We start from the raw sequence: 26,749 nt of genomic DNA, 5'->3' as shown, positions 1-26,749 counted from the left end.
CAGCCGTTGTGAGAGAATGGTAATTAGCACGTCCCCGTGCCACTTTTCAACATGTTTGCCTTTAATTAGCCCAGAGACTGCCCTGAGCGCGTGCCATTGCAGTTTTGGCTGCACATCATTTCAAAAGTCTGGCAAAGAAATTTGCACCATAATTCCCATGCCATGAAGAGAGGAAAAAAAAAGTGGTTGAGGTGGAGATGAGGAAAAACGTGTCGATATGTTAAACAAAAGACACATCGGAAACCCGTTTCGCACGTACGGAGACGACGTTCGAATTAGCGAAACGTTCTCATTAACCCGTCAAGCCACTGTGCATATTTATCACCAGGAAGGTAGGAGGAGCATAGGATTAATGTAGGCCACAGACGCAGATCCTTAAATGAGTCCTTAAAAGAACGTGGCGAGTCTCAAATCCAGATGTGTGGTGATCGCTTTCCTTAGTACCTGATCAAGTCAAGTCAAGTGGGTTTTATTGTCATTTCAACTACATACAGAGTACACAGTGAAACCAAACAACGTTCCTCCAGGACCATGGTGCAACATAGACACAGCGCATACAGAACACAAGTACAACACAAACAAGTGCAGATAGACAATACAACACAGTACAGACAGAGGATAATAAATAATTGGGGGTAGTGTGCAAATTATGCAGTGTGTAATAAATAGAGTCCAGTGAGGTAGTAAAGTAAAGTTATTAGTGCAAAATGCTTTGTGCAAAAATGCTTCCCATTTTATCTGGGGTAAATGGTTGGAGAGAGAGAGAGAGAGAGAGAGAGAGAGAGAGAGAGAGAGCATGTAACAGAAAAGACATCAGTTCAGAAGTTGAGTTGAGTTGAGAAGTCTGATGGCTTGGGGAAAGAAGCTATTGCAGAGTCTGGTCGTGTTGGATAATAATCATTAGTACCTTTCCTGAATACCAGGAATGGGTTAGGGTTAGGGTTAGGGCAAGGAGCCATGTCTTACAGCAGGTGGTGTATTTAATACATGCAACAACAACAATAATAATAATAATAATACAGCGTGCAACAATACCCCAGAAAAAGAGAGTATAGTAGGGGTATATGGATACACTCATTACATGCAATAATAATAATAATAATAATAATAATAGTAATAATAATAATAATATACCATACAGCAATGTCCCAGTAAAAGAGAGTATAGTAGGGGTATATGGATACACTCATTACATGCTATAATAATAATAATTATAATAGTAATAATAATAATAATAATATATTGTACAGCAATACCCCAGTAAAAGAGAGCATGGTAGGGTCATATGGATACACTCATTACATGCTACAATAATAACAATAATAATAATAATAATAATAATAATAATAATACAGCAATACCTTACTAAAACAGAATATAGTAGGGGTATATGGATACACTCATCATCAGAAGTCAGATTTACAATGAATGTACTGTGTAAATGTGCATATGCTATACCTGAGGTTTGCAGGTCTATGTGTTTTCCTGCAGTGCATTCATTTAGCTTGCAGAACGTGAGCTTCAGGTGTAGAGCTGGCAGTTCCAACAACAAAAAAACGTCAGCTAATACAATTTGGGAAAATGAAAAAGAAAGCCAAAAAAAATCATGGCTGGTCCACCCCTGACCTACGCCTGCTGTAATAAGGCTGGTTTCTAAGCTAAAATGTGAGCAGGAGATACGGCAGATACCAGATGGTAAAAGTCAACTATATGTGGAACCAAGGGATACCATTAAACTCCAATAAGAGGTTTGATCCTACAATGGTCTCACTGCAGGTCCACACGGGTCAGTGGGTTCTGGTTCTGGATGAAAGCTATCATAAGAGATGGGCCCAAAGCACAGCTGCCGTCACAGCCAGACAGTGTTTATTTGGCTAGGAGATGATGCTGACAGCTAAAATGATGAGTAATTACCAAGCATGAGTGGGCAACGGACTGCGATGGAACAGAGCTGCAGAGAACCGGGGCTTGGTCGGGGCTTGCTAAACACACCACTGCTGTAAACACACAACACATAGTCCACACACACACACAAATCAGAGAAAGATTTGTCCACTTTTATGGACAAAAGTATTGGGACACTTGCTTATGCATCGTTTCTTCCTAAATCAAGCGTTATAGCATTGCTGTAAGGATTTGACTGCATTCAGCAACAGGATCACCACCCCACCACCCCATTCCCAACTACTTCCACTGCTCCACAGCTCAATGCTGGGGGGCTCTATTCCCTCTCTAGCCCACGCCTGGCATTAGGCAGCATGGTGCCAATAGGTTCATGTTTGTTCATCTGCTCCGGAGGGTCCTATTCTATTGGCAATACTTCTTTACACAGACAAGCTGTGTTTGTGTGTGTGTGTGTGTGTGCGTGCATTTCCACATCTGTGTCAGCAATGAATGCATTCATTAAAAGGGGTGTCCACAAATATTTGTCCATATGACGTACCTAAAGACATAGGTGTGATGCAGTTCCATGTACACTCCTAGTAGATCAATAGCTCTGCATTAGACCCTCCTGCCAAGTTCTTCAGCAGCTGTGAAGTCTTTCAGCTTGACTTTCAACAGAGCCAGTGCTCCCTTTCTTCATATTGCATAAAGAACAGTGAATTGAAATATTCATGCCTGCATCCTACTTTCATAAATGAGCAGGGTGCATGAATATGCTGCAACATTTGAATACGCCTTAGCAGGGCTAACAGCGCCGGGGTTAAACCACTTCCACTAGGCTCTTAAACACGAGCTGCAGCAGCAGCAGCGAACATCAAACACAGCCCCGGTCAATAACTACTCACGTTCGGCTCTGGAGAAAAAGACTGCAGGGCAGGCTGCTTCAGTTAGGCCGGGATTAGCACATCCTTTGAGCTGGGCCGAATCAATCTGCAGCCTTAATTACAGCTGACCTCATCACACGGCCACATAAGCCACAGCAGCTTCAATCTGAGCAGCTTTTTACCTGTAATCTCCATTATGACACCTAAGACGAGATAGAAGTCTAAAGCCCTATTCAGGCTGGATTAGTTTTACCTGGGGACGCTGAGGAATTTAAGTAATTACTGACGAGATCCACGCTTTCCTCCCAGTATGAATGGAAAACTGCAGCGTGTACAGTTTTACTGGCTTCTGCCATGCAGCAACATTGCCATCCCGATGGCAGAATAGGGTTCGATTCCCCTGAGTGTGCAATTCTATAACTATAATACACACCAATATAGAGTCCTTGGGCAAGACTCCCAACTCTACATTCTCCTACCTGTTAAACAGGCCTGGATAAGAGCATCAGCCAACTGTGGGATAAATGGTCAGCTGTAATTGGCTCAACCTGGAGCTTCCTCAGTCCAATGCCATAGCACCTTTCAATCTGGGAATATCCAAATTACATACACTATATGTCCGAATGTTTGTGGATGCCCCTACTAGTGAATGCATTCGGTTGATACGGATGTGCAAATGCACCCACACACACGCATTCACACAGCTTGTCTGGTACCTGTAAGTAGAGATGTTATGCCAACAGAATAGGACTCTCTGAAGCAGATAAACAGATAAAGCTATTGGCACCATGCTGCCTAATGCCAGCTAGGCATGGGCTAGAGGGGTATAAAGCCCCCCAGCATTGAGCTGTGGAACTGTATTCTCTGGAATGATGGCGGTGGAGATCATCATCCAACATCCTGATCTCACTAAAGCTCTGGATGGTGAATTCAATCAAATCCTCACAGCACAGCTCTAAATCTAGTAGAAAGCCTTCTTACCTGGACAGTAGAGACAGTTACTTTAACAAAAGCAGGGTCAACTCTTTTTTTAACTCTTGAATACAGAAGAAACAATCACTGAGCAGGTGTCCCAATACTTTTGTCTATATAGTGTATACGTTTGAGCCAATGCGACAGAACAAAACAAACAAACAAACAAAAAAACACTACAGAACCTCCTCCTCTGGTTAAACTAACCCAACTAAAGTCCTAATAAGGTTCATTTCTTGCAACAGAGTCTAGAATAGACTTAATAGAGATACCCGAACCTAAAGCTCCCCAGCACTGAGCACTGATCAGAGGTACTGGGTTCTCTGGAGTGATGAAGCCCAACTCAAACATTTTTGGACTGAGTAGGCGTGGCTATACTCGTCATCCACATCAGTATCTTAATATTTTAGTGCATTTGTTTAGCATCAAAAAATAGAATGGTTCTGGTCTTGGTCCAGCAATGGTTTCCTCCTTGGACAACTTGTTTGGTCTCTTTCTGGTGGTAGATGCTGTACTTCTTCACTTATCTTGTGGTTCTGTTCTGCTCTTGGGCTGAACTTGCTAGGACGGTCTGATCTGGTCATGTTGGTCAGCTGTTGCACTTGTAAATAATTTAGCAGCAGCTGATCTCTAACTGTTCTGAGATCTTTCTAAACCACCTTCTCAGACTCTCACTCTGCATCTCCAACCTTCTCTGTGAAGGCCTCAGAGAGCTCTCTGGATCCAGCCATGATGGTGATCCTCACCCCTCACCTCAATCATCAATCCAGAGCAGATCAGACTAAACGTCTGAGGTTTAATTAAGACAGACTCCTCCAGAATAATCCTCTCCAACCATGTTCTGATCATCTGCAGCCGATGTTCTACTCCTCTTTCGAATCTGAGGTGTGTTCAGAGGTGATAAACGTGGGTGCTCAAACTTTTTTCCTCGAGATAATTGCTATTTCCTTTTCTTTTAATTATTTATAACAGACATTTCTTCAGCTGTGTGGTATAGTTAGATTACCTCCATCTCTCAACATTGTTCAGGTGAAGATCAAACATCCAGATGTTTAAAGATTTCCATGGGGTGTGCTCATTTTTTCCCTGTTCTGTATTAAAGCTGGGGGTGTCAGAATGCGCCCAGGTACGTTCTGTAGCGGTACACATCCCATCCACTCACAGCTGCTTTGAACACTCTCACTTACAATGGAGGTCAGTACGACTGGGCTCTTCCTGCACACACACACACACACACACACACACACACACACGTGGGGTGTGTTCACTACAGAGAGGCCAGGCGGAGTGGGCCCCCCCTCACTAAAGGCTGCCCAGTGCCGCCACCCCCCACCCCCCCTTAATGGTGCGCCAGGCCAGGGATGTACATTTATTGAAGGTCCTAATGGAGGGCTGGGGGGAGCGCTTTCCTCAGGCAAAAGGGGAGAGACACAGCCTATCACTTCATGTAAGAATAGGCCATGTGTGATAGACCTGACCTACATTTCCTCTCTCTCTCTCTCTCTCTCTCTCTCTAACTCACTCCCCCTCCCTGTCTCTTGCTCTCTCCTTTATACACACACACACACACACACACACATACACACATACACACATACACACACACACACACACACACACACACACACACACACACACACACACACACACACACACATTCTCTCTCTCTCTTTGGCTGGCTGCTGATGTAAGCTCTAAAGCACTTCTTCATACTGAACTATGGAAGAATACAAGCCTATAGAGAAAGCGTTAGCTATGATGCACATGCTTAATGGTGCCATGTTCCACATATCAACCACGCCACCCCTCGTTTTCTCTGGAAAGACCTCGTTCCAGTCCAACACAGCTTTTAAAGGAGCCAAATTCTCCTCTACAGTGGCAAAATGACAGTTTTCAGAAGGGAACGGTGAAGTGACTGGAGGATGAACTGATCTAGTTAGCAATGAAACCTTCTTATTTTAACATATTAAGCATGGCAAGAAGGAAAGGAGCACCATGCAAAAGTTTGGGCACCTCAAAAGGTACAAGGACCGACTTTTCCCAAGGTCGTTGGTCCTTGGACCTTAATTAGCTTGTTAGAGCTAAGGCTTTTTCACAATCATCATTAGTAAAGGTGAGGCAAATTTCAAAGCTCTGGCTGAGTCCCAATTACATACCACACACTAATACTACAAGGTGTAGACACTGCAATCAGTGCAGTGTTTTCCACTGCATTGTGGGATAATAGTGTCCATTGTAACCGACTGGTTCTGAGATCATGTCCTGGATATTTGAGTACACTCAACCTTAACTGACCCCTAACTCAACTGACACTTATATCTATCCTGCATATTTCATACTGTAAAACTAGTTTGTATTAGAGATTAGTACGTAGGCCTGGGTGATATGGCAAAAATACTATATCACGATATTTAAAGACATATGATCATGATACACAATATTTATGAAGATACATGTAATCACAGACTAAAAACATCATTAGTGACAGATTCTTATAAACTACTATTTAGATACAGTGATTTATATTTAACATCTGCTGCTCCTTATTTAACTGAACCAGTCTAATTACACAGTTGGTAAAGAAATGTGCAGCTGATCTGTGTTTATTAAGCACTTAAAATATCCTCGATATGCTTGGAAAAGTGATAACAAAATTTATCACAATATGATTAATTAATGTCATATTGCCCAGCTCTATTAGTGGTAATTGCTCATCTCACTGAGGATGCTGGAAATGACACAAGCACAAGTAAATGCTCTCCTAAGCCTCATGAACGCCTGGAGGTTTTAAAATGTTGCTATCACGGCTATCACAAAGGTTGATTAACAGCTCAGAGTTACAGCTGTTATCCATTACTTATTTATTACATTTATTTTATAACATTTATTAAATAATTTTAGTTTTCATTAATTGTTTTTTATTATAATTGTTATTATTATTTCTTCATATTTTTCTGTTTATGTAAATTACTTTGAATTGCCACTGTAAACAAAAGGTGCTATACAAAGAAACCACCCTTGCAATTCATGGCCATGCACTAGGGTTCAGGAAGCAGGCTTCTTCTGAATTATTATTATTATTTTTATTATTGTAATTATGTATTTTTGCCATTGTATTGTATTTACCTTATAATCCCATATGTATAAATACCTAGTATACCTAGTATCATCTGCTGACTGTACTTATGTGTCCCACTGCTCTTAAAAACTAAAAAATGTTTACAAAAAAAAGAAAAACTGAACTCGTGTGCAGAATGAAGAATGAATTAGCCTATAGATAATTCATATGTAATAAAATTATAATTACATTAATGTACATATAAATAAAATTTTGTTAAAAAATGAATAATTATTTTTAATAAAAAATTAAATTAATCAGATTAAAAATTAAATCCCATTAAATCATAAATACTATTCTTAATTTGTTTTAAATAATGAAATATTTTGGAACTGTATTGTTATTTTGGACACATTTCCCATCCAAATAATGTCTTCTGTGCTAATCTTTTGCTGTATTTCTTATTTGGTGGTGATACTCAGTCCAGCGTAATGTTATTAGTCACCTAGGCCCCGTCTGACTGGTGGGCCTGTGGAAAGGTCAAATGAGATGGGTTGTTAACTAGGCCATTTAGGAGTGACTTAGGAAAGGTTCTGTATCCAGGGCTCTGTTAAGAGTTAAGGAACCCTTATAATAGTAATAATATAATAACATATATTTATAAAAGGCCGATTTGGTGACTGCTTTGACATGGCTGGTGAAGGTATGATCTGAGATTATTGGAATGGCAGGATTTCGGACTTGAGTCTGTGCTGTGGAAGGGAGAGCCGCAATGGAGAATAATCATTTAGGGCGAGGCTCTAATAACAAGATCTAGCACATCTGATTTAACTAGTGTAAAGATTTGAACCAGCATTAACTGATTTCATATTATTAAGAAATTAATTATTATCTGAACAGTAGTCCGTCAGTGTGGATTAAAGTAACGCTGGTGTGATTTCTGCACTAAATTCGTTCTAAATGAAACAAACAAGTGGACAAAAAAAACAGGTGGAAGTGTTTTGGTCAGAAGAAGGTACCCACCACGCAGCTGCAGGTCAAACGTCTTCCTGCTCTCCTCATCGCTCAACACCTTCCAGGCCTGGTCCACATCTATGAAGCTCTGCAGCTGCAGCTCCACCTCCTCCTCTGATAGGCCAGGTTTTTGCTTGTCTGGGTGAAACTACCAATCAAAACACAGCGTCAGAGGACAGAGCTAAGAGCATTGCAATAATTACTATGCAAATGAACACACAAACCTAACCACCCACAAACCTGCCGACCGGCTGCTTTCAGCACTGGGAGCGGTCACCAATCAGATCACTCTCTAATGTTGCAGCCAAAGGGTGAGGTGAAAGGTCATGATATTAATAAATAAAACATAAATAAATAATAAATGCAACCAACGGTAGACAGAAGAACTTGTGTAGACTGTAGAAAGTTCAACTAATCATATTTATCAGTTCAACTAATAATAATAATATTAATGTGGTAACAAGCAATCAAGTTCAACTCAAATAAATGCACCATTATTTGACTCAAAGTCATAATCTGAGTTGCTAAGCATAAATCAAGTCTTTATTACTTAAACATAACTGGATACATCCCACATATTATTAAAAAAAAAAAAATCACAATATTTGTAATCATTTTCCAGATTTTTGAGTTGACTCAATAACTGACTTTAGCCTGACGCATTGGCAAACGGATAGTAATTGGTCCGTGTGGGGGAAAAAAACCCCAAAAAAACAGAACAAGACAAAAACACACACATACACACACACACACACACACACACACACACACACACACACACACACACACACACACACACACATTTCACTGATTCTGGAGTAACTAATTTCTCTCAAATTTCATATTCCATTAAACGTTTCTCCTAGTGTGCCGATACTGGCACTTACACACAGTATCAGTATTGGCAATAGAGAGTGCTGATATCATGAAGCTTACTGACGCCATATATATATATTTTTTTAGAAAATTTAGAACATTTGCAAATTTTGATTTGCATACTTTATGAAACCAGTAACCAGTAAACCGACAGTCATACATAGTTTTTACCATTAAACATTTAATGCAACTTTTAGAACTTTTTCTTTTCTTTTTTTTTTGTTCTAAAATCAGAAGTTTAAGAGTTTAAGCAGCTTGTTTTAAAGCCACACACTAAAGTTTAGTATCTTTTACATAGAGACGTGTACTAGATATGAAATATGAATTTTAAACACTAAATAAAAAGCTGTTTGGTCGAGCTTAGCCAGATTAAGCCTCCCTACTTGCTTACTGCATTGTGGCGATTTTCATAATTTCAAAGCTCTGAAACTTTTTAGATATGCCGTTACCCAACCAGTACATGCTGATCTTCCTAATGAGCATCAGGATTTACAACCATCTATTGAGTATTTAAGTCAGAGCTGGTATCGGTACTCGGTATTGGCAGATACTTGAAAATCTGGCATCGGTATCGTATTGGAAAGTAAAAAGTGGTATCGGCGCATCCCTAGTTCCTCTAGTTCAGTTGTGCTGGTTCTTATTACATACAGAGGCTTTAGGTGTGCAATTCAACCTGAGCAACCTCACACCTTTCCCATGAGCTCCTAGCACCTTATATTTGCATACTGGGCATGTGACCCTCCCGACCCCTCACGTCAGTGTGTAGTCGTCCCCCTCGGGCTACCTTCTTTAATGTATGCAGTTATATTTGATACAATGGTTGGCTGCTTGGCCTCAGTGTTGAAGGCTGTAAGATCAAGGTACCAGTTTCTGAACATGCGGAGTGTGACCGTGGGCTGGCTGAGCATGGCTGAGTGCTGTCAATGTTATTGGCAGATTAATAATAATAATAATAATAATAATAATAATAACAATAGTTCTGCATTAGTACTATTATTAACAAAATGCAGGTTAAAAGGTCTGTTCTTTTCCTGCTCAAGCACTCATGGCTCAACTCACCTGTTAATTGCCAGGTTGAGTAGGTCTGTTGGAGCAGGGTAACTGTGCTGGGTCTTTGGCACCACCCACCCACCCCTTCACTACAGTGGGCAGGACAGGGGGGCCAGAAACAACTCTTGATACACTACATGTCCGAATGTTTGTGGACACTCTTTCTAATTAATGCATTCAGGTACTGTAAGTAGCATCCATTGCTGACACAGATGTGCAAATGCACACACACACAGCTTGTCTAGTCCCTGTAGTGAAGTACTGCCAATAGAATAGGACTCTCTGGAGCAGATAAACATGAACCTATTGGCACCAAGCTGCCTAACGCCAGGAGTGGACTAGAGGGGTCTAAGGCCCCCCAGCAGCATTGAGCTTTGGAGCAGCTGAAGAAGTGACTTCTCTGTGGAATGATGGATGGTGGTGCTCCATCTAATACTTTTGGGATGTGGAGCTGAGGAGTTTGGGATGAAGTGGGGTGGTGATCATACAACATCCTCCCACTTCACTTACACTGTTGTTGCTGGTTGCAATGAATCAAATCCTCACAGCAACCATCTTCCCAAATGTAGCAGGGCTTCCTTGGACAGTAGAGACAGTTATTTATTCATTTTTAAAGTACCCTTGATAAAACGAACAGGTGTCCCAATACTTTTGTCCACTTATTCTGGGCAAATGACCACAGGAGGCAGAGTAGAGCCAACACAAACTGATTACAGCACAAAAAGGAAGAGGAGGAGAGAGCGAGAGAGGACGAGAGAGAGAGAAAAAAAAAAAAAAAAAAAAAAAAAAAAAAAAAAAAAAAAAAAAAAAAAGACATCCACAGGACAGCACATGCCCCAAGACTAGAGAGCAGCCTGGCCAGGCGGCCTGGTTAAAAGGCCAGAGGCCAGCCCTCACCTCCAGCCAAAAACACCACAGACATCATCTCCGCTCTGCAACTCCAAATATGACAAAGCGAGCCTATGCGTTATGTCACGGCTTTGACTAAAAAGATTATGCGGTAGCTGCTAGCTCAGAGGAATGTTCTCTGACCAGCGCAGGGTGTTTTGACGCTCCTGTTGGCTTGGATATGCTCTTACAGCGGAGAGTGATTCTGCTCCTGAGGGCTGCGGCGTGGCCTTCCGTTAGCGCGGGTCGTGCATCTGCAGGGCCACGCAGCTCCGCGCTGGCCCATGGGAGAATCAAAGAGGTTGAAGAGGGCAAACGGAAAACAACTTAGATCCTTTCTACCAGGCATTCAAGCGGGCCGCTGATTGCGCGCTGGCACTGGCCAGCAGAGCATTGCGTGTGTGTGTGTTTGTGTTTTTCTATGGCTGCTGCAGTTCAGGAGCTGAGCCGCTGCCAAAGTCAGATAATGATGCATGGGGCGATACCGGACTACAATGACCGACAGTCCCGGGCTAGCCAATTACTGTCCGCCGCAATTATATTTTTAATTTTAAGTAACAGGAACACTGACCGAATTCAACTAATCATTTCAAGCAATTACTTTTAAAACTAATTAAAATGTAAAGGCGGTTGTGTGTTGTAATGATTTGGTTCCCCCCTCTCCCCCCTCTCCCCCCTTTCCTCGCTTCCCTCTATGCCTCTTGTATTTTTGTTGTTGTTTTCACGCTCTTGAATGGACAAGCTGTCCGCCTGAATGGGACGAGAGGGAGGGAAAGGAACATCGACTTTAGCAACAAGCCAAAAATTAACTTCCTGATTGAGAGAATCATTAACAGGCTCTGTGCACTGCCAAATCTGAAGCAGCATTTTGCATTGTGACTAAAGTAAAGGGGGTGGGGGGGTAGGTGGGGAGGTTGGTGGAGGTGGTGGGGTACGTGCCGCTCCCAAGCACCGACCCGCCTATTTCGAACCATTTCTCAGCGATGGCGGCGTTACAGTTTAAAAGGGCAGAGATGTTACAAAAGAGTGTCCGGACGAGAAGAGGTCACAAAAAAAGGCCCAGAAACGCCGGCCATGGTCACGCAAGCCGCGGACAGGCTTTTGGAAGCTCGAAGCATGGCCTGGCATGGACAGCGGGCTGATGGATGGGAGAGGGGTCAAAGCATTTATCCATGATTGACCCCGCGGCTCTGCACTTTCTGAATCCTGTATGTTGTAGGAAGCAGCTTTGCTGAATGGGGAAAAAAGTCCATGGCTCAGCGCAAACAGCAGCCACGAGACTCTGGCTTTAGGCCACGCCCATAATCAATAATCTGACTGACCGGTACCCCCCCCACCCCCAAATCGCATGAGATACCCCCGCCACTAGTGAGGGCGGACCGACGCGTGTGCAGTCAAGCCTCTCACTTTTCGACCAGTGCAACATCACCGGCGCAACCAACGCGACTTGAGGGAAGCGCCGTGTACCCGGATCTGACGCACCAGCCCGCAGACGCCGGTGACAGCCAGCTCCGCAGCAAAGCAATGTGGGGGAGAGAGCGCCATCTATCCACCATGGAGAGAGCACCTAGTCCGCCTTATAAGTCTGCAACTATTGATGAATTATGTCTGCAGGACACAATATCATAATATATATTATCATAGAGGACGAGTAGCACAGCGTGGAGGACATGTTCAACTCCATCAGCAGCAGCAGCTCACCTGATTTACCATCATTAAGCCCTGATTTACCACCAAACCAGGTGTTGATCTGAGGAGAACTCTAAATAATACTAGACTCCATGAGGAGAACTTTGAGAGGAGATGTTCTAATGATGAACACAGTGATGGAGAACCACCACCTACTGTAGGAGTGATATTATTAGTGTTTATCCTAATATCAGTGATTAACACTTACTGACCAGATCAGCAGCTGATCGCCATTGTCATGCATCAATCGCTCATTTCCCAAAAGGCAATTTTACAAGAACGAAACACATAACTATTACATTTTAATTAAAAAAATAAATAAATTAATACATTAAAATAAATAAATTAATTAAAAAGCCAAAATGGCAAAACTGGAGAAACATGTTTTTTGTGTTTATTTGATGTGTTCATTAGTGATCATATGGGTTCCAAATATTGAACCAACATCCATCCCATGACTAAGCAATTATCTGACAATACTGTCGTAATACTGATATTGCCTTAATTAAGAGTGTCCACTTATTTGGACAGTTATTGGTTAGCTGCTTACCGGGACACCCTGAGTCTTTGATATATGCTTCAACAGGCAGCGGCCTTTTGAAGTGGAAGCGCTCTGAACAAAGCAGAATTCACCTCCCGAGTTAAAAGTTTCCCTCTTTGCTTTCTTTCAAAGCTCTTCTTAATTAAAGCTACAAGAATAGTCCAACCTCAAACACCTTTGATTCTGCTGATACGCAGGGTCCCTGTAGAGAGGATTACACTGACTTGTGTGTGGGAACCTGCTTACACATCCCAGATCCTGAGAGGGAGCCGACAGAGGGAGAGCCACTGACTAGTCTACAGTAGAAGAAAGAGGAAGACTTTAAACTAAAGAACCCAAACACTGCTAGGCTGAGTCTCCGGTGCAGAATACACAGGACATGCTACAACAGTGCAGTGTAAAGAGACAAGACACAGGACAGCGTGCACAGACAATAAGTACAATAAATACAAAAATATACAAATCTGTGCATCTGCAAATGTGTGCATGATGGCTGGGGGATTAAGGTACACTGTACTGTTACTATACTGCTGTAGAATATGGAGTAAATATGTAGAGCAGCGATGTGCTGTGCGTGTAAATTAGGAGTGATGGTGGAGCTCAGTGTGGGCATGATACTTTTTTTTAACAACTAAGGCATGCAGTTGATTAACATGATTTCTAATGAGTTTTCTCTGTATTTATAATAATAATAATAATAATAATAATAAATGCCACACATTTGAATGTAGATTGTATCATTTTTATACATTACATTATTCATTATAAATTGCATAAATTGTATAATTACAAAATTGTATAACTTTTAATACAGATGGGCTATAGCCTCAAATCAAGCTTACAATTAACCGAACATTTTACCTCGATTACGATTAATTAGCAATTATTTTTATGACTGACGGATGCTGCATTTCTCTGTTGCTTCCATGTCACAGACTGGACAGGGTGGAGTCAGGTGGCTACATACCCAGTGTTTTTAAGAGGACAGTAACACACGTTTACATTCACAATCATAGTATTCAGCAGATACTCTTATCCGGAGCAACTTACAAAAGTGCTTCACTGTTCACCCTTCAATGTTCACTCAGAAAATAGCCTTAGCTAGTTTATATTAACTAGAGTCCAGAAGATCCCTCGAATCTTAGAATCTACTAAGGAGAAATCAACATGGCAAATTATCAACATGGGCAAGATTAAGTCAACTACCGATTCACAACGCCAGTTTCCAGTAGTGGTGTGGGCACAGCTTTGACATGGACATTTTGGAAGTGTAGGTAACTAATTCCTTTTTTATGGTGTTTTTAGTGTTTAAAAGCCAGACCAAGCTTCATAAAAGCACCTTTTTATTATACATACATACATACATACATATATATATATATATATATATATATATATATATATACAGTGAGTCCAAGAAGTATTTGATCCCTTGCTGATTTTCTTTGTTTGCCCACTAATAAAGACACTATCCTTCTGCACTTTTAATGGTAGATATATTCTAACATGGAGAGACAGAATATCAAGACAAAAATCCAGAATATAATTTTAAAGAATATATTTTAATTAATTTGTATTTCAATGAGGAAAATAAGTATTTGATCCCTCTTGCCAAACACACTCAATACTTAGTGGCAAAGCCTTTGTTTGCAAGCACAGCGGTGAGACGTTTGTTGTAGTTAACCACAAGTTTAGCACACACACCAGGGGGAATTTTGGCCCACTCTTCTTTGCAGATCCTCTCTAAATCATGAAGGTTGGTGGGCTGTCGCTTGGCAACTCTGACCTTCAGCTCCCTCCATAGATTTTCGATCGGATTGAGGTCTGGCGACTGGCTGGGCCACTCCATGACCTTAATGTGATTTTTCTTGAGCCAATCCTTTGTTGCCTTTGCTGTATGTTTAGGGTCGTTATCATGTTGGAAGACCCAACCACGGCCCATTTTCAGATCCCTGGCAGAGGGGAGGAGGTTGTCCCTCAGGATTGTGCGGTACATGGCTCCATCCATCTTCCCAGTGATGCGGTGAAGTAGCCCTGTACCCTTGGCAGAGAAACACCCCCAAAACATTATGCTTCCACCTCCATGCTTGACGGTGGGCACAGTGTTCTTGGGGTCATAGGCAGCATTTTTCTTCCTCCACACATGGCGGGTGGAGTTGAGGCCAAAAAGTTCAATTTTGGTCTCATCTGACCACAAAACCTTCTCCCAATAACTTGGTTCATCTTTCAAATGATCATTGGCATACTTGAGGCGCGCCTCCACATGTGCTCTCTTCAGCAGGGGTACCTTTCGGGCACTGCAGGATGTGAATCCATTGTTGCGCAAAGTGTTGCCAATTGTTTCCTTGCAAACTGTGGTCCCAGCTGCCTTCAGGTCATTTGCTAACTCCTGCCGAGTGGTTGCAGGACGATTTCTGACTGTTCTCAGCATCATTGCCACCCCACGAGGCGAAATCTTCTTTGGAGCACCGGGCCGAGGTCTGTTGATTGTCATGTTATACTCTTTAAACTTTCTGATAATTGCACCAATAGTTGTTACTTTCACATCCAACACCTTACTAATCTTTTTGTAGCCCATTCCAGCTTTGTGAAGGTCAACAATTCTGACTCTGAGGTCCTGTGACAGCTCTTTGGTTTTACCCATGTTGGAGACTTGAAATCTGTGTGATCTGTCTGATTCTGTGGACAGGTGTTTTTCACACAAGTGATTAGTGAGAACAGGTGGCTTCAGGTCAGGTAACAAGTTGATTGGGAGTGTCTAACTGGTCTGTAAAAGCCAGAACTGCTAATGAATACTAAGGGATCAAATACTTATTTCACTCCATGAAATACAAATAAATTAATATATATTCCTTAGATTTATTTTCTGGATTTTCTTTTTAATATTCTGTCTCTCCATGTAAGAATACATCTACCATTAAAAGTATAGAATGATCATGTCTTTATTAGTGGGCCAACGAAGAAAATCAGCAAGGGATCAAATACTTCTTGGACTCACTGTATATATATATATATATATATATATATACACACATATATTTCCACAATTTAGCCACTGACATAAAATTCTATCTAGATGTAAGTCATTGTTTTGTTTTGTAAAGACAAGGAAACACATCATAACTAATGAGATGATAAAGATATGAGGGGCGGAGTCTAAAAATCTTGAAATACGCCTTTTAAGAGGTGCCCTACAATGTAAAACTGCATTTTCCTTGGCATAAATCAACAATGACCATTGGCGACATGGACGTGGGAAACCGTAAACCTCGAACACTGCCGTCTCTTTATTAAAACCAAATCCCACACAAGTAAAACAGGTCAATTCCCAAACCCCGAAACTGTTACGTCACAGTCCTGACCCCTAACAGCGCTTCCAGTTGGGAAATACAACAAGTGATATCTCCTGAGAGGTCAATTCTGAAAGAACAATAGCTAATGAGTAAAGCATCTGATCCAGTCTGAACAACAGCTCCTCACTGTCCAAGAGTCCTCCCAGACTGGTTCTCATAAAAGCCCAGATTCAGACCATCTTTACATAACATGGCAAACGTTACATAATCATACGGAAAACAACTCCACGCTAATGAGTAGCCCACTCTGTAGAACACACGTTACTGCAGAATGTGGCTCCCATTACATAAATCCACATCTCTCCAGCCAAAGCGGAGCGCTCGTCACACCTGCTGAGGGAGCAGAGCACCGAGACAAAAAGAGCGTCATCCGTGTCAAAGAGGGCGAACAGTAGGAACCATCAAAACAAGCCTGGCAGCGGGTCTTTCAGATGGCTCCTGGAGGAACTGGGGGCAGGCTTAGAGTGCCCGGCTCTCTCCCTGGGCCGAGCGTCCCCTGCAGAGGCAAAGAAGTGCCTCGGCCTGGAGCTCAGAGCTGCAGGCTCACAGGTGTGAACTGAGGCTTGGCCTTCACAACAACCTCTGCTGTTGTACCACAAACATCTCCCTGGGTGCTTCACTGTCCAGCCTGTGAGCTTTGGAAATCAAGGGTACTAACAGGGAGTGTGCTTTCCGTTTTGCTGCAGTAACGGCCTCTGGACACTGGATTTTTTTTTGGAACATTGCTGTGAGAATTTGATGCCATTTGGTCAAGAGAGGATTGATGAGGTCAGGTACTGATAATGAATGGAGGTATCTTTTGAATTATTAGTCTATTCTAACTAGCTGAGGCTTTTCTTGGGTAAATAGCAAAGCACTTTGTAAGTCGCTCTGGACAAGAGCGTCTGCTAAATGCCGTTAATGTAAATGTAAATGGATGATTAGTTATAGGCCAAAAATGCCACTCAAACTTATGCCAGAGGTGTTGTGTCTGGAGCTCCAACACAGCCCAGTGCTCCCAGTGCTGCGGGGCTTTGCACCCACCTCTCTTATCTACGGGATGAAATTGGGCTCCAGAGCTTCCTGTAATATGCAATGCTTTTCTATGGCAATTAAACAAGCTGTGTATGTGCTATTGCACGCTGGGAACAGTAATGGGTGCATCGTAAAGTAGGTGAACTTACAAGGAGTGTCTGGATACTTTTGTATATATAGTGTAGGTTATAAATGGCTATTTAACAGGAGGAGGACATGTCCAAGTCATTTTGGAGCATTTCTATTGGTCTATTTAGCATGAATTTTGATTTATGAAAAAGTCATAAATGCAGATTTTTTTTTTTTGCTGGACAGAGGTTATTTTATCTGGTTTAGTATTACTAGGCCAATATTGACCAACTATATCCACCTATCCATTATTCAAAGCAGGATTTGTAGTGTGGTGTATTTCTTGCCTACAGTACATATGTACATACTGTAAATCATGAGAAAGAGCACCAGTGCTGCTACATTTTTAAAAGGCAAAATTAAGTTTGCCCTATTAGAAGCCAAGTCAAGTGCCAATAATGCTCATATCCATTATGCATGAATTATTAAAGAAACACATTCACATCCACTCATGTGTACAGACGCATCCATTCAACTCAACCGCAAGCTTATTATTCAGCTACGAATCTTAACACCCATCATTCAGTATCTACTATTAATTATGCAGGAACTACTACTCCGACAGCGAGGACCCGCAGTGTGGACCCACATATGGGCAGTTTATGGCGAGCAGTGGCACATGCTGGCAGTCACACTGTGGTGACTTTCCCACGTTCCCCCACTGAGCTGCTCGTCACCCGACACAGTCAAGGTGCTCTCGATAAACACAAATTCGAACTAGATGCAGTGGCTGGCTGGCTGCCTACCTCCCTCTCTCTCTCTCTCTCTCTCACTCCCTCTCTCTCTTTTTCTCTTTCCCCCTCTCTCTCCACCCCTCCCTCCCGGCTCGCTCGCCTGCTCGCTCACTATCCGGAGTTACGCGCTTTAATTGCTGTCTCTTTGCACGCGTTGTAAAATATTCATTTACCAGGGCTAATGGAGCTTGGAGAGCAGCAACACAATATGAAGGGCTGGCCAATTTGGAGCGCTGGCCGGCGCTGGCCATACATCAGCGCCGGGGATCTGTGGTGGCTGTGTGCGCCTGGGGGACACACCCACACACGCTCTGCAGGCCTGCAGCGTCTGCAGCCCCGGCCCAGCCGCACGGGAGCATGGGGAGCAGGACGGGCCACGGCCAAGGCCAGCAGCATCACACTACTGCCACCTAATGTCAGCCCCTCCCACACTGCGCATACACACACATATACACACAGCAGAAGACCAAACTGAGCTCCAGAATCAGAGCGGAACAGGGTTTAACAGGGTAGGACGACGCTTAAAACTTTAAGAGGAACTTTGGAGAACGTCGCTGATTAAAGCAGCTGGATAGGATACTGACGAACCTTTCTGTACAGCCGGTCACAAGTTTTAGAACATGACTGACCAGACAAATCAAAAGTCCAGTGATCTCAAACGGTATGAAGGTAGTGGTTAAACTACTAGATTTATAGGGGGAAAAACTAGAATAATAATTCAAATAAAATAAAATAAAATAAATTAATATGATTTAAAATAAAATAATGTAATAGGGGGTAACCAGGTCACGTCATGTGATTAGTAACTGGATCGATCCTGGTCAGATTTAGCCACGTGTTTACACATTTAGTAGTCAACTGCTTCTCCAGTTAGTCAGAGTAAAATTGGGAATATGCAAATTTGCTCACTGCACAGCAATTGTTATTGGTGTTACGGTTGTATTGGGAGGGTTTTGATTGGTGAATGTGCGTCTCAGCCCACCTCCCGAAGTAAAGGTGGTAATAAATGCATCTTACACTGATCCAGATATAATCCTAAAACTCCAGGTGTAGTGACCAGGTGTCTTACAGCTGTAAGTCTGAAGCAATGAAAGAAAATTAAGCTTTGACAATTTATACTTTTCACAATCTCTTTATAAACTGTGTAAAAGCAGTGTTGAGCAGACGGTGTTAGTGCCCTCTCTACTGCAGTACTTACATCACAAACTTCAGAGAAGGCCAGTTGGGCCAGAGTGTGGTAGGTCCAGTTTCCCCACACTGGAAAAGGAGATGGGAACTGAAGAGTCCTGTACAGGAGAAGGTCTGACCCTCTCGAACCCACTACAGCATCAGAAGACAAGTTTCTGAGTTTCTGAGAGTCGAGGTATATAGTGTATGCATAGTGTGGGTATAGAGTATGTATGCTGTATGTATAGTATAGGTATAGTGTGTGTATAGAACGTGCATGTGTATAGAGTATGTATAGAATGTGTATAGTGTGGGTATAGAGTATGTATAGTGTGTGTATAGAATATGTATGCTGTATGAATAGTATAGGTATAGTGTGTGTATAGGATGTGTATAGAGTATGTATAGTGTGTATAGAATGTGTATGTGTATAGAGTACGTATAGAATGTGTATAGTGTGTGTATAGAGTATGTATGCTGTATGTATAGTATGTGTATAGTGTGTGTATAAAATGTGTGACAACTTTCTGAGTTTCTGAGAGTCAAGAGCTACTTGTGTGATCGGCAGCTCAGATGACAACACCACCCTGCAGCTCAGCAGCTTCACACTGGAGCAAGCCTCAGGTACAGCTGCGAAGAGAAGACCTGGAGCTGCAGGCTCGACTGCAGGTTTAGCGGCAGCGAGGAAGTCATTGCTAACATACAATAAGAAAGGCAGGGTTGCCTGGGCCGTGCAGCACGGCCAGTGGACCGCTGAAAAGGAGATCGGGTGGTGTTCGAAAACTTTTGACCGGTAGGAGTCCAGAGTAGACTCAAAGCAGAGCATCACTGCCTTGGGCGGGGGCAGACTTCGGTAACTCTTTTGCTGTGTGATGCGAGTCACAGGCCTGGAAGAGAAGGCCGCGGAATCGCTCCTCTAATTGCTCTGCAGGCGTCCTGATGGATTTACTGGAGATTGCTGTAATTGAAATGGGTTTGAGATTAAACCGAGCAGATTAAACCTTACAGGGTGGGACGAGCAAATGTGTACTCAATTATTACGAGACAAAGTGAGTAAAAATCCCTGCCTGACGCTACCATTTCAAGGAGGATCTCTATGGCGTGATTGGCTCTGCCCAGTTACTTAATAGGGGTGAAATTTAAAATGTTGTGTAGCATTTAAAAGCATCTCAATGTATCATTTGGTATCATATCTTGTTTTTCTGCTATAGTATAGTACGTATAGTGTGTGCATAGAGTATGTATAGTATATGTATAGTGTGTGTTTAGAGTATGTATGCTGTATGTATAGCGTGTGTATAGAATGTGTATAGAGTATGTATAGAATGTGTATAGAGTATGTATAGAATGTGTATAGAATATGTATGGTATATGTATAGTGTGTGTATAGAATGTGTATAGTGTATGTATAGTGTGGGTATAGAGTATGTATAGAGTATGTATAGAATGTGTATAGTGTATGTATAGTGTACATAGAGTATGTATGCTGTATGTATAGTATGTGTATAGTGTGTGTATAGAACGTGTATAGTGTATGTATAGTGTGTGTGTAGAGTATGTATAGAATGTGTATATTGTATGTATTTTGTGTGTATAGAGTATGTATATAGTGTATGCATAATGTGTGTATAGAGTATGTATGCTGTATGTATAGTATGTGTATAGAGTATGTATATAGTGTATGCATAATGTGTGTATAGAGTATGTATGCTGTATGTATAGTATGTGTATAGTGTGTGTATAGAACGTGTATAGTGTATGTATAGTGTGTGTAGAGTATGTATAGAATGTGTATATTGTATGTATTTTGTGTGTATAGAGTATGTATATAGTGTATGCATAATGTGTGTATAGAGTATGTATGCTGTATGTATAGTATGTGTATAGAGTATGTATATAGTGTATGCATAATGTGTGTATAGAGTATGTATGCTGTATGTATAGTATGTGTATAGAGTATGTATATAGTGTATGCATAATGTGTGTATAGAGTATGTATGCTGTATGTATAGTATGGGTATAGTGTGTGTATAGAATGTGTATGTGTATAGAGTATGCATAGAATGTGTATAGTGTGTGTATAGAATGTGTATGTGTATAGAGTATGCATAGAATGTGTATAGTGTGTGTATAGAATGTGTATGTGTATAGAGTATGCATAGAATGTGTATAGTGTGTGTATAGAGTATGTATACTGTGTGTACAGTATGTGTATAGTGTATGTATGGTGTGTGTACAGAGTGTGTATACTGTATGTATAGTATACCTATAGTGTGTATAGTGTAAATTAATATATATGTATTCTATAATTCTTATTTTTAATATATTTCTGCTGTTTACTACTTTGGAGGATGGTGCACCTACATTGTTCACTCACCTTTACACCTGTATTAAATGTGATGTGACAATAACCCTTCAGGAAAAGTACACACAGTGATGTAAAGGTAGCACCTCCACCCGTTAAATACCCCCATTCCAATATTTCACCATGACCCCATATCATGAAGTGAGGAATCAATCCTTTGAATCATCTAATGACAGAATACTGAGTCATGCAGCGCTGCGAGTGCTTCCTGCGTAAAGCCGACAGTCTTGTCCGCCCGCAGAAAGCCTGCCTCCTAATGACAGTGCCACACTGAACACTGACAACATGAAACAGGGCAAGGGTGAGCGCAGGGAGCGCGCCAATCAATCACGATCAATCCAAACCCCTCCTATTAAAAGCACTGCCAATGCTGCGAGAGAGTTCAAATAAAAAAGCAAGCCGACTAAAAATAGCAGAGCTGCCGCAGTGGAACTGTGCGTGCGCTCGTTTCTGGAGGGGTCATATGTGAAGTTCATGAGAGGAATTTAATAAAGAAACAAAAATACTACTGCCAACACCCACAGATCACGTCTAGATCACCTGCTTTATCATTAGTGCAGCTGGATGCACTACAGGTTTCCTTCAGAAGTTGAAATGAAAGGAATCTGATGGGTTCTGCCAGGCGCGGTCATGCAGCAGAGCTCCAAACCAGTTGACCGACGATGCTAAAACCTAACCCCGTGTTTAGCATGGCTGCATGCTTGTGTCTCAGCAACGTCAGCAGTAATGTCAGACATCTCTGTTACCTGGTAAAAGAACAAATCACCTCTCTTTCACACCGAGGCAGTTAAGACTGATCTGAATGCGTCAGGCTTTGCAGTGCGGTGAGTTGGGCACTGTTTCTAAGTGGGGAAAATACTGGTACCACCATGATCGCTCACTGACACTTCTGATATCCTACACACTTCCACATTTTATCTGACTTTAATGCTCCTCACAGACAAAATCATTAGTGTTGGACACAGTGAACACACACATACACACTCGTGAGCAAGCACACACAGGGGCCAGGGAGCACACATGCCCGAAGCGGAGGGCAGCAACAGTTGCAGCTTGCCGAGACCAGGTATCGAACCCTAAACCCTGTCATCAATAGCCTGTGGCTCTATCCGCTGAGCCACCACTGCCCCCTGTAGCTAAAGCCAATATTGTCACTGACTTTCAGGCAGTTTAGCCAGTGACTAGTAAAGGTAAAAGTGCACGTATTTGTGTAAATGTGCCTCCGCATTTAACCCATCTGTGGTAGTGAACACACACTCACACACACACACTAGCGAACTAGGTGCAGTGAAGTGGGCAGCCAACTCCAGCACCCGGGGAGCAGAGAGAGTAAAGGGCCTTGCTCAAGGGCCCAACAGTGGCAGCTTGCCGAGCCAGGGAATCGAACCCACAACCTTGTTATCGATAGCCCGGCGCTCTAACCGCTGAGCCACCACTGCCCCCAGTCTTCTGGACCTGGATTTTCTACTTTCTCATTTTATCTTAATGTAAACAAACTGGTACTTTTCCCCAGTCACCCAAGCTAGCTAGTTATATGGGCTCTGAGCTCTGTTTGGGCACATCAGCCTATAATATTATGTCCAGTTTCTCACAGAGCATCAAATGTACAATCGCTAACATTACCTAATACAGATATGACATATTGGTATTGATGATTATAGTTTATTGGTCTGATATCAGAAATGAGAAGAAAATATATACCCTGAAACTGCACACACTCTCACAGTGCAGTGTGATGCTGTTAGCTGTGCGTTTCATCCTGTGGAAGAGTCAAATGTCTTGAGCAGTGGTAGTAAGCGGCACAGCCTATATTTAGATGATCAATCAACTCGTTAAAATCAGCTCACTTTAAAGCTTGGTGATTTTTAAAAAATAGAAATATTACAAATATCAGAAAAGATCTGTGCTAAGATGATCTGAACTGCTAGAGAAAGCGTGAGATGCTCAATGTGATGCTCGCTTTACCATTCTTGTTGCTTTTGGGGTACCCAGCTCAGTTTTTTGGGGGATTTAATGTAGTACAGTTTTAGTTTTAGTTTTATTTTGGCTCTGAGATATCGTTTAGAGGTCTTTGCATCTTCCTAAATCTACAGGTTGCTGTGTATTTTGTTGTGCATGCTCCCCTACAGCACTTTCACATGATATGAATATGATCATACGACTGATAGAGTCAATAAAATGCTATAAAGTTACATGTGATTTCATCTTTTGACAAAAAAAATAAAGAATCTTACTGCAATGAACAGTATAAAATCTGGAAGGTCCATGAGGCAATGAAAGCAAAAGACACCTACCAGAAGGACCAGCCTCTGGTACTTCTGTTTCAGCTCGTGTAAATCATCAGTAGGTGCCGCACCAAGTATGGAGTACCAGTTCTTCTGGAGATTTGCCATAATCCTGCAGAATACATAAGAAAACAATGACTTATCAAAGTCCATGTGTGCGAGTAGGGCTACAATAGTACATCAGTTCTGATGAACACATCAATGTCCTTATACATCAGTTCCAACGTATCCAGCATTCACAAAGGTGTAATTATTGCTCACACAGGCATTCAGCTGAGCACACAGTTTGTAAAATCTCTCTATATGTAAGGGCAGATGGATCCGATAGATCAGGAAGCTCTGGAGCAGCTGCACTTAGCCTAAGGTCACCGTGCCCTTGGTGTCAGCTAGAGAGGTATAAAGCCCACAGGTATTGAGCTGAGGAGCAGTGGAACTGTGTTCTCTGGATTGATGGAGCTCCAGCCAATGCCTTTCAAATGAGCTGGAATGGCACTTGTCATCCATAATCAGTACCCGACCTCACTGGAGCGCTCATGTGGCTGGATGCAATCAGATCCTCACGCCAGAACACTGACGGCTGTTACAGAGCAGCGACTACAAACTTTTGGGCATATAGTGTACACCAATCCACCGATTCTGATTTGTTGTAAAAGTTGAAGGAGTCTTGATTCAAGTAGAGCGGTGGTTCCCAACCCTGGTCCTGGAGAACCCCCTGCCCGGCACATTGTAAAGGTCTCCAGCTAGAACAAGACCACCTTAGGAGGAGCTTGTTAACAGGTGGATAAGTTGGATTAGGTATGTTGGGAACAGGGTAAGCACTATAATAAGGACCAGTCAGTAAATCAACGGTCAACCTCAATGACCTGGATCAGGGTCAGGCACTTCTGCTAGTGTTTCTCAGCCCTGGTCCTGAAGGCACCCTGCCCTGCTTTCACACACCCTCTCATCATCTCTGAATCCCTGACTTCCAGTTAAATAACTGATCAGCTGGACCAGGGAGGGGTGCCTCCAGGTCCAGGGCTGAGAAACACTTTGCTAGACCATCCAGTCCTTAATAAACAGTGTAATTAATTATGGTGATTAATAATATACTGCAAGAAACTAAATAAGACACTGACTAAGACCAAAACACTGGTTAAGGCAAGATGTGGCAAATCCAGGTCCATAAAGTACAAATCCGCCCCCGGATTTTGTGGGGACTGCCTTGTCAGCCCAGCTGCAGCAGGGCCGGCCCAGGCAGGCGGAAACAAACACCGGGGCGGATTCCTACTTTCCGGACCTGGAGTTGACCGAGCGGTAAACCCGACGCTAATCTGCTTCTACAGCAACGATAAACCCCACAAGGCAATTTAATAAACATCGCTAACGGCACAGCACAAACTAACCGTGAATTCCAGACTCACAATAACAAAATCCCGAGCAGTCAAACCTCATGTCAGAGAAATTCCCCCTCTCTCTGCTCGGACTCGCTGCTGCTCTCAGCCATGCTGTCAACAGCGCTCTCTCGGCTTCCGCCCGAGAGGAACACGGCTGCTCATCCACATTAAGTACATTATACTTTGTGAGATAGCGAAAGTAAGTACACTGTAAGAGGTTTATATATTACTGGTAATATTATAAACGACATAAACTGCATATTTAAAATGTTAATGTTAAAGCAGAGGAGAAAATGGCACACTGGGGTCTTGTTTCTACCCGGTGCATTTAGACTGTAACACATCACGGGGAGCGAACACGCCGTGTCCATGGCAACGGATCAGCGACTTTAATAAATATATTATAAATAAATATTATATATTTTTTATTATTTAAACATATTAATCTAAATAAAATTTGTTATGATACGTATAGTAATAATAATAATAACAATATTTGTTAATTAAATAATTATTTATTACAAATACAGTGGTTTTACACACACACACACACACAATAGTAGTAGTAGTAGTAAAAATAATAATAATAATAACAATAAAAATCAACCTTTAATCTCAAAATGCTCTCAAATGGTTTTATGTTGATATTTAATATTTTGCCTAAAATGTCCCAATTGTCCTGATAGAGCGACATATAGGGTACAGTACATATTAGAATAACCTCAGCTTACTGAGTCAAAATAATAATATAATATAATATAATATAATATAATATAATATAATATAATTTAATTTAATATAATATAATATAATATAATATAATATAATATAATACAAAGAACATTCACTGGTGGTCTCAAGAACAGGGACGAGGCTCCACCACGTTTACCGTACAGCAGTGTGTCTCTGCAAAACGGTTACAGAACTGTCTCAGTGTGTGACCACGGGAGGGGTGTGAAACATCGTTGGGTGTTTGTTAATTGTGCTGAGAATTATTAAACACTTAAATAAATAAATAAATAAATAAATAAATAAATAAATAAATAATTCAGTGGGTCTCGAAGAAGAAGGACAGATCACACCAAACACACCTCAGCCGTTCTGCCTGTCGCTGCTAATTACCAAAGCGTTTAATGAGCACTCTGATAGATGCCACATGTGACAGACAACAAGCATGTTGTTTGTCTTCGTGCATTGGGCTGATATGGGGGATATTAGAAAGCAATACGTGATTTTATATGCAGGTAAGCTTTACAGTTGTCTTGTAGGCCTTTGACTTCAGAGGTCAGCCCACACACAGAAGAAACAGTGAATGAGCAGGTGTCCCAATACTTTTGTCCACATGGTGCATTTTCTCAGGTTTTTTTATGGAGCGAGGGCTCCTTTTTCACACTGAATTGAAAACTAAGATGGACTCAAGCATAGGCTCCACCACGAGAGCCAAACTTGGGTCCTTTGACTCTAATGAAT

The 26,749-nt window shown here is 41.9% G+C and overlaps 2 protein-coding genes across 4 annotated transcripts in view; one reads left to right on the top strand and one right to left on the bottom strand.

The window, feature by feature from the left end:
• dnajc24 (DnaJ (Hsp40) homolog, subfamily C, member 24) overlaps positions 1 to 25,539 on the bottom strand; it is a 30,530-nt gene extending 4,991 nt beyond the window's left edge. The window contains exons 1-3 of one of the 3 annotated variants that reach the window (XM_072664013.1): positions 25,289 to 25,539; positions 23,913 to 24,015; positions 7,822 to 7,960 (exon numbers count right to left, since the gene is read on the bottom strand). In XM_072664013.1, the coding sequence (XP_072520114.1) occupies positions 7,822 to 7,960; positions 23,913 to 24,011 (238 nt within the window). In that variant the 5' untranslated portion in view covers positions 24,012 to 24,015; positions 25,289 to 25,539. The remainder of the gene's footprint in view (positions 1 to 7,821; positions 7,961 to 23,912; positions 24,016 to 25,288) is intronic. The other 2 variants (XM_072664012.1, XM_072664011.1) reach the window with 2 other exon arrangements.
• prmt7 (protein arginine methyltransferase 7) overlaps positions 1 to 26,749 on the top strand; it is a 522,441-nt gene that overhangs the window by 69,858 nt on the left and 425,834 nt on the right. The window lies entirely within an intron of this gene.

The sequence above is a fragment of the Salminus brasiliensis genome, chromosome 19 (assembly GCF_030463535.1).
Source record: "Salminus brasiliensis chromosome 19, fSalBra1.hap2, whole genome shotgun sequence".
NCBI lineage: Eukaryota > Metazoa > Chordata > Actinopteri > Characiformes > Bryconidae > Salminus > Salminus brasiliensis.
Note: the sequence above shows the minus strand (reverse complement) of the source record. Positions and strands in the feature narration are given on the sequence as shown.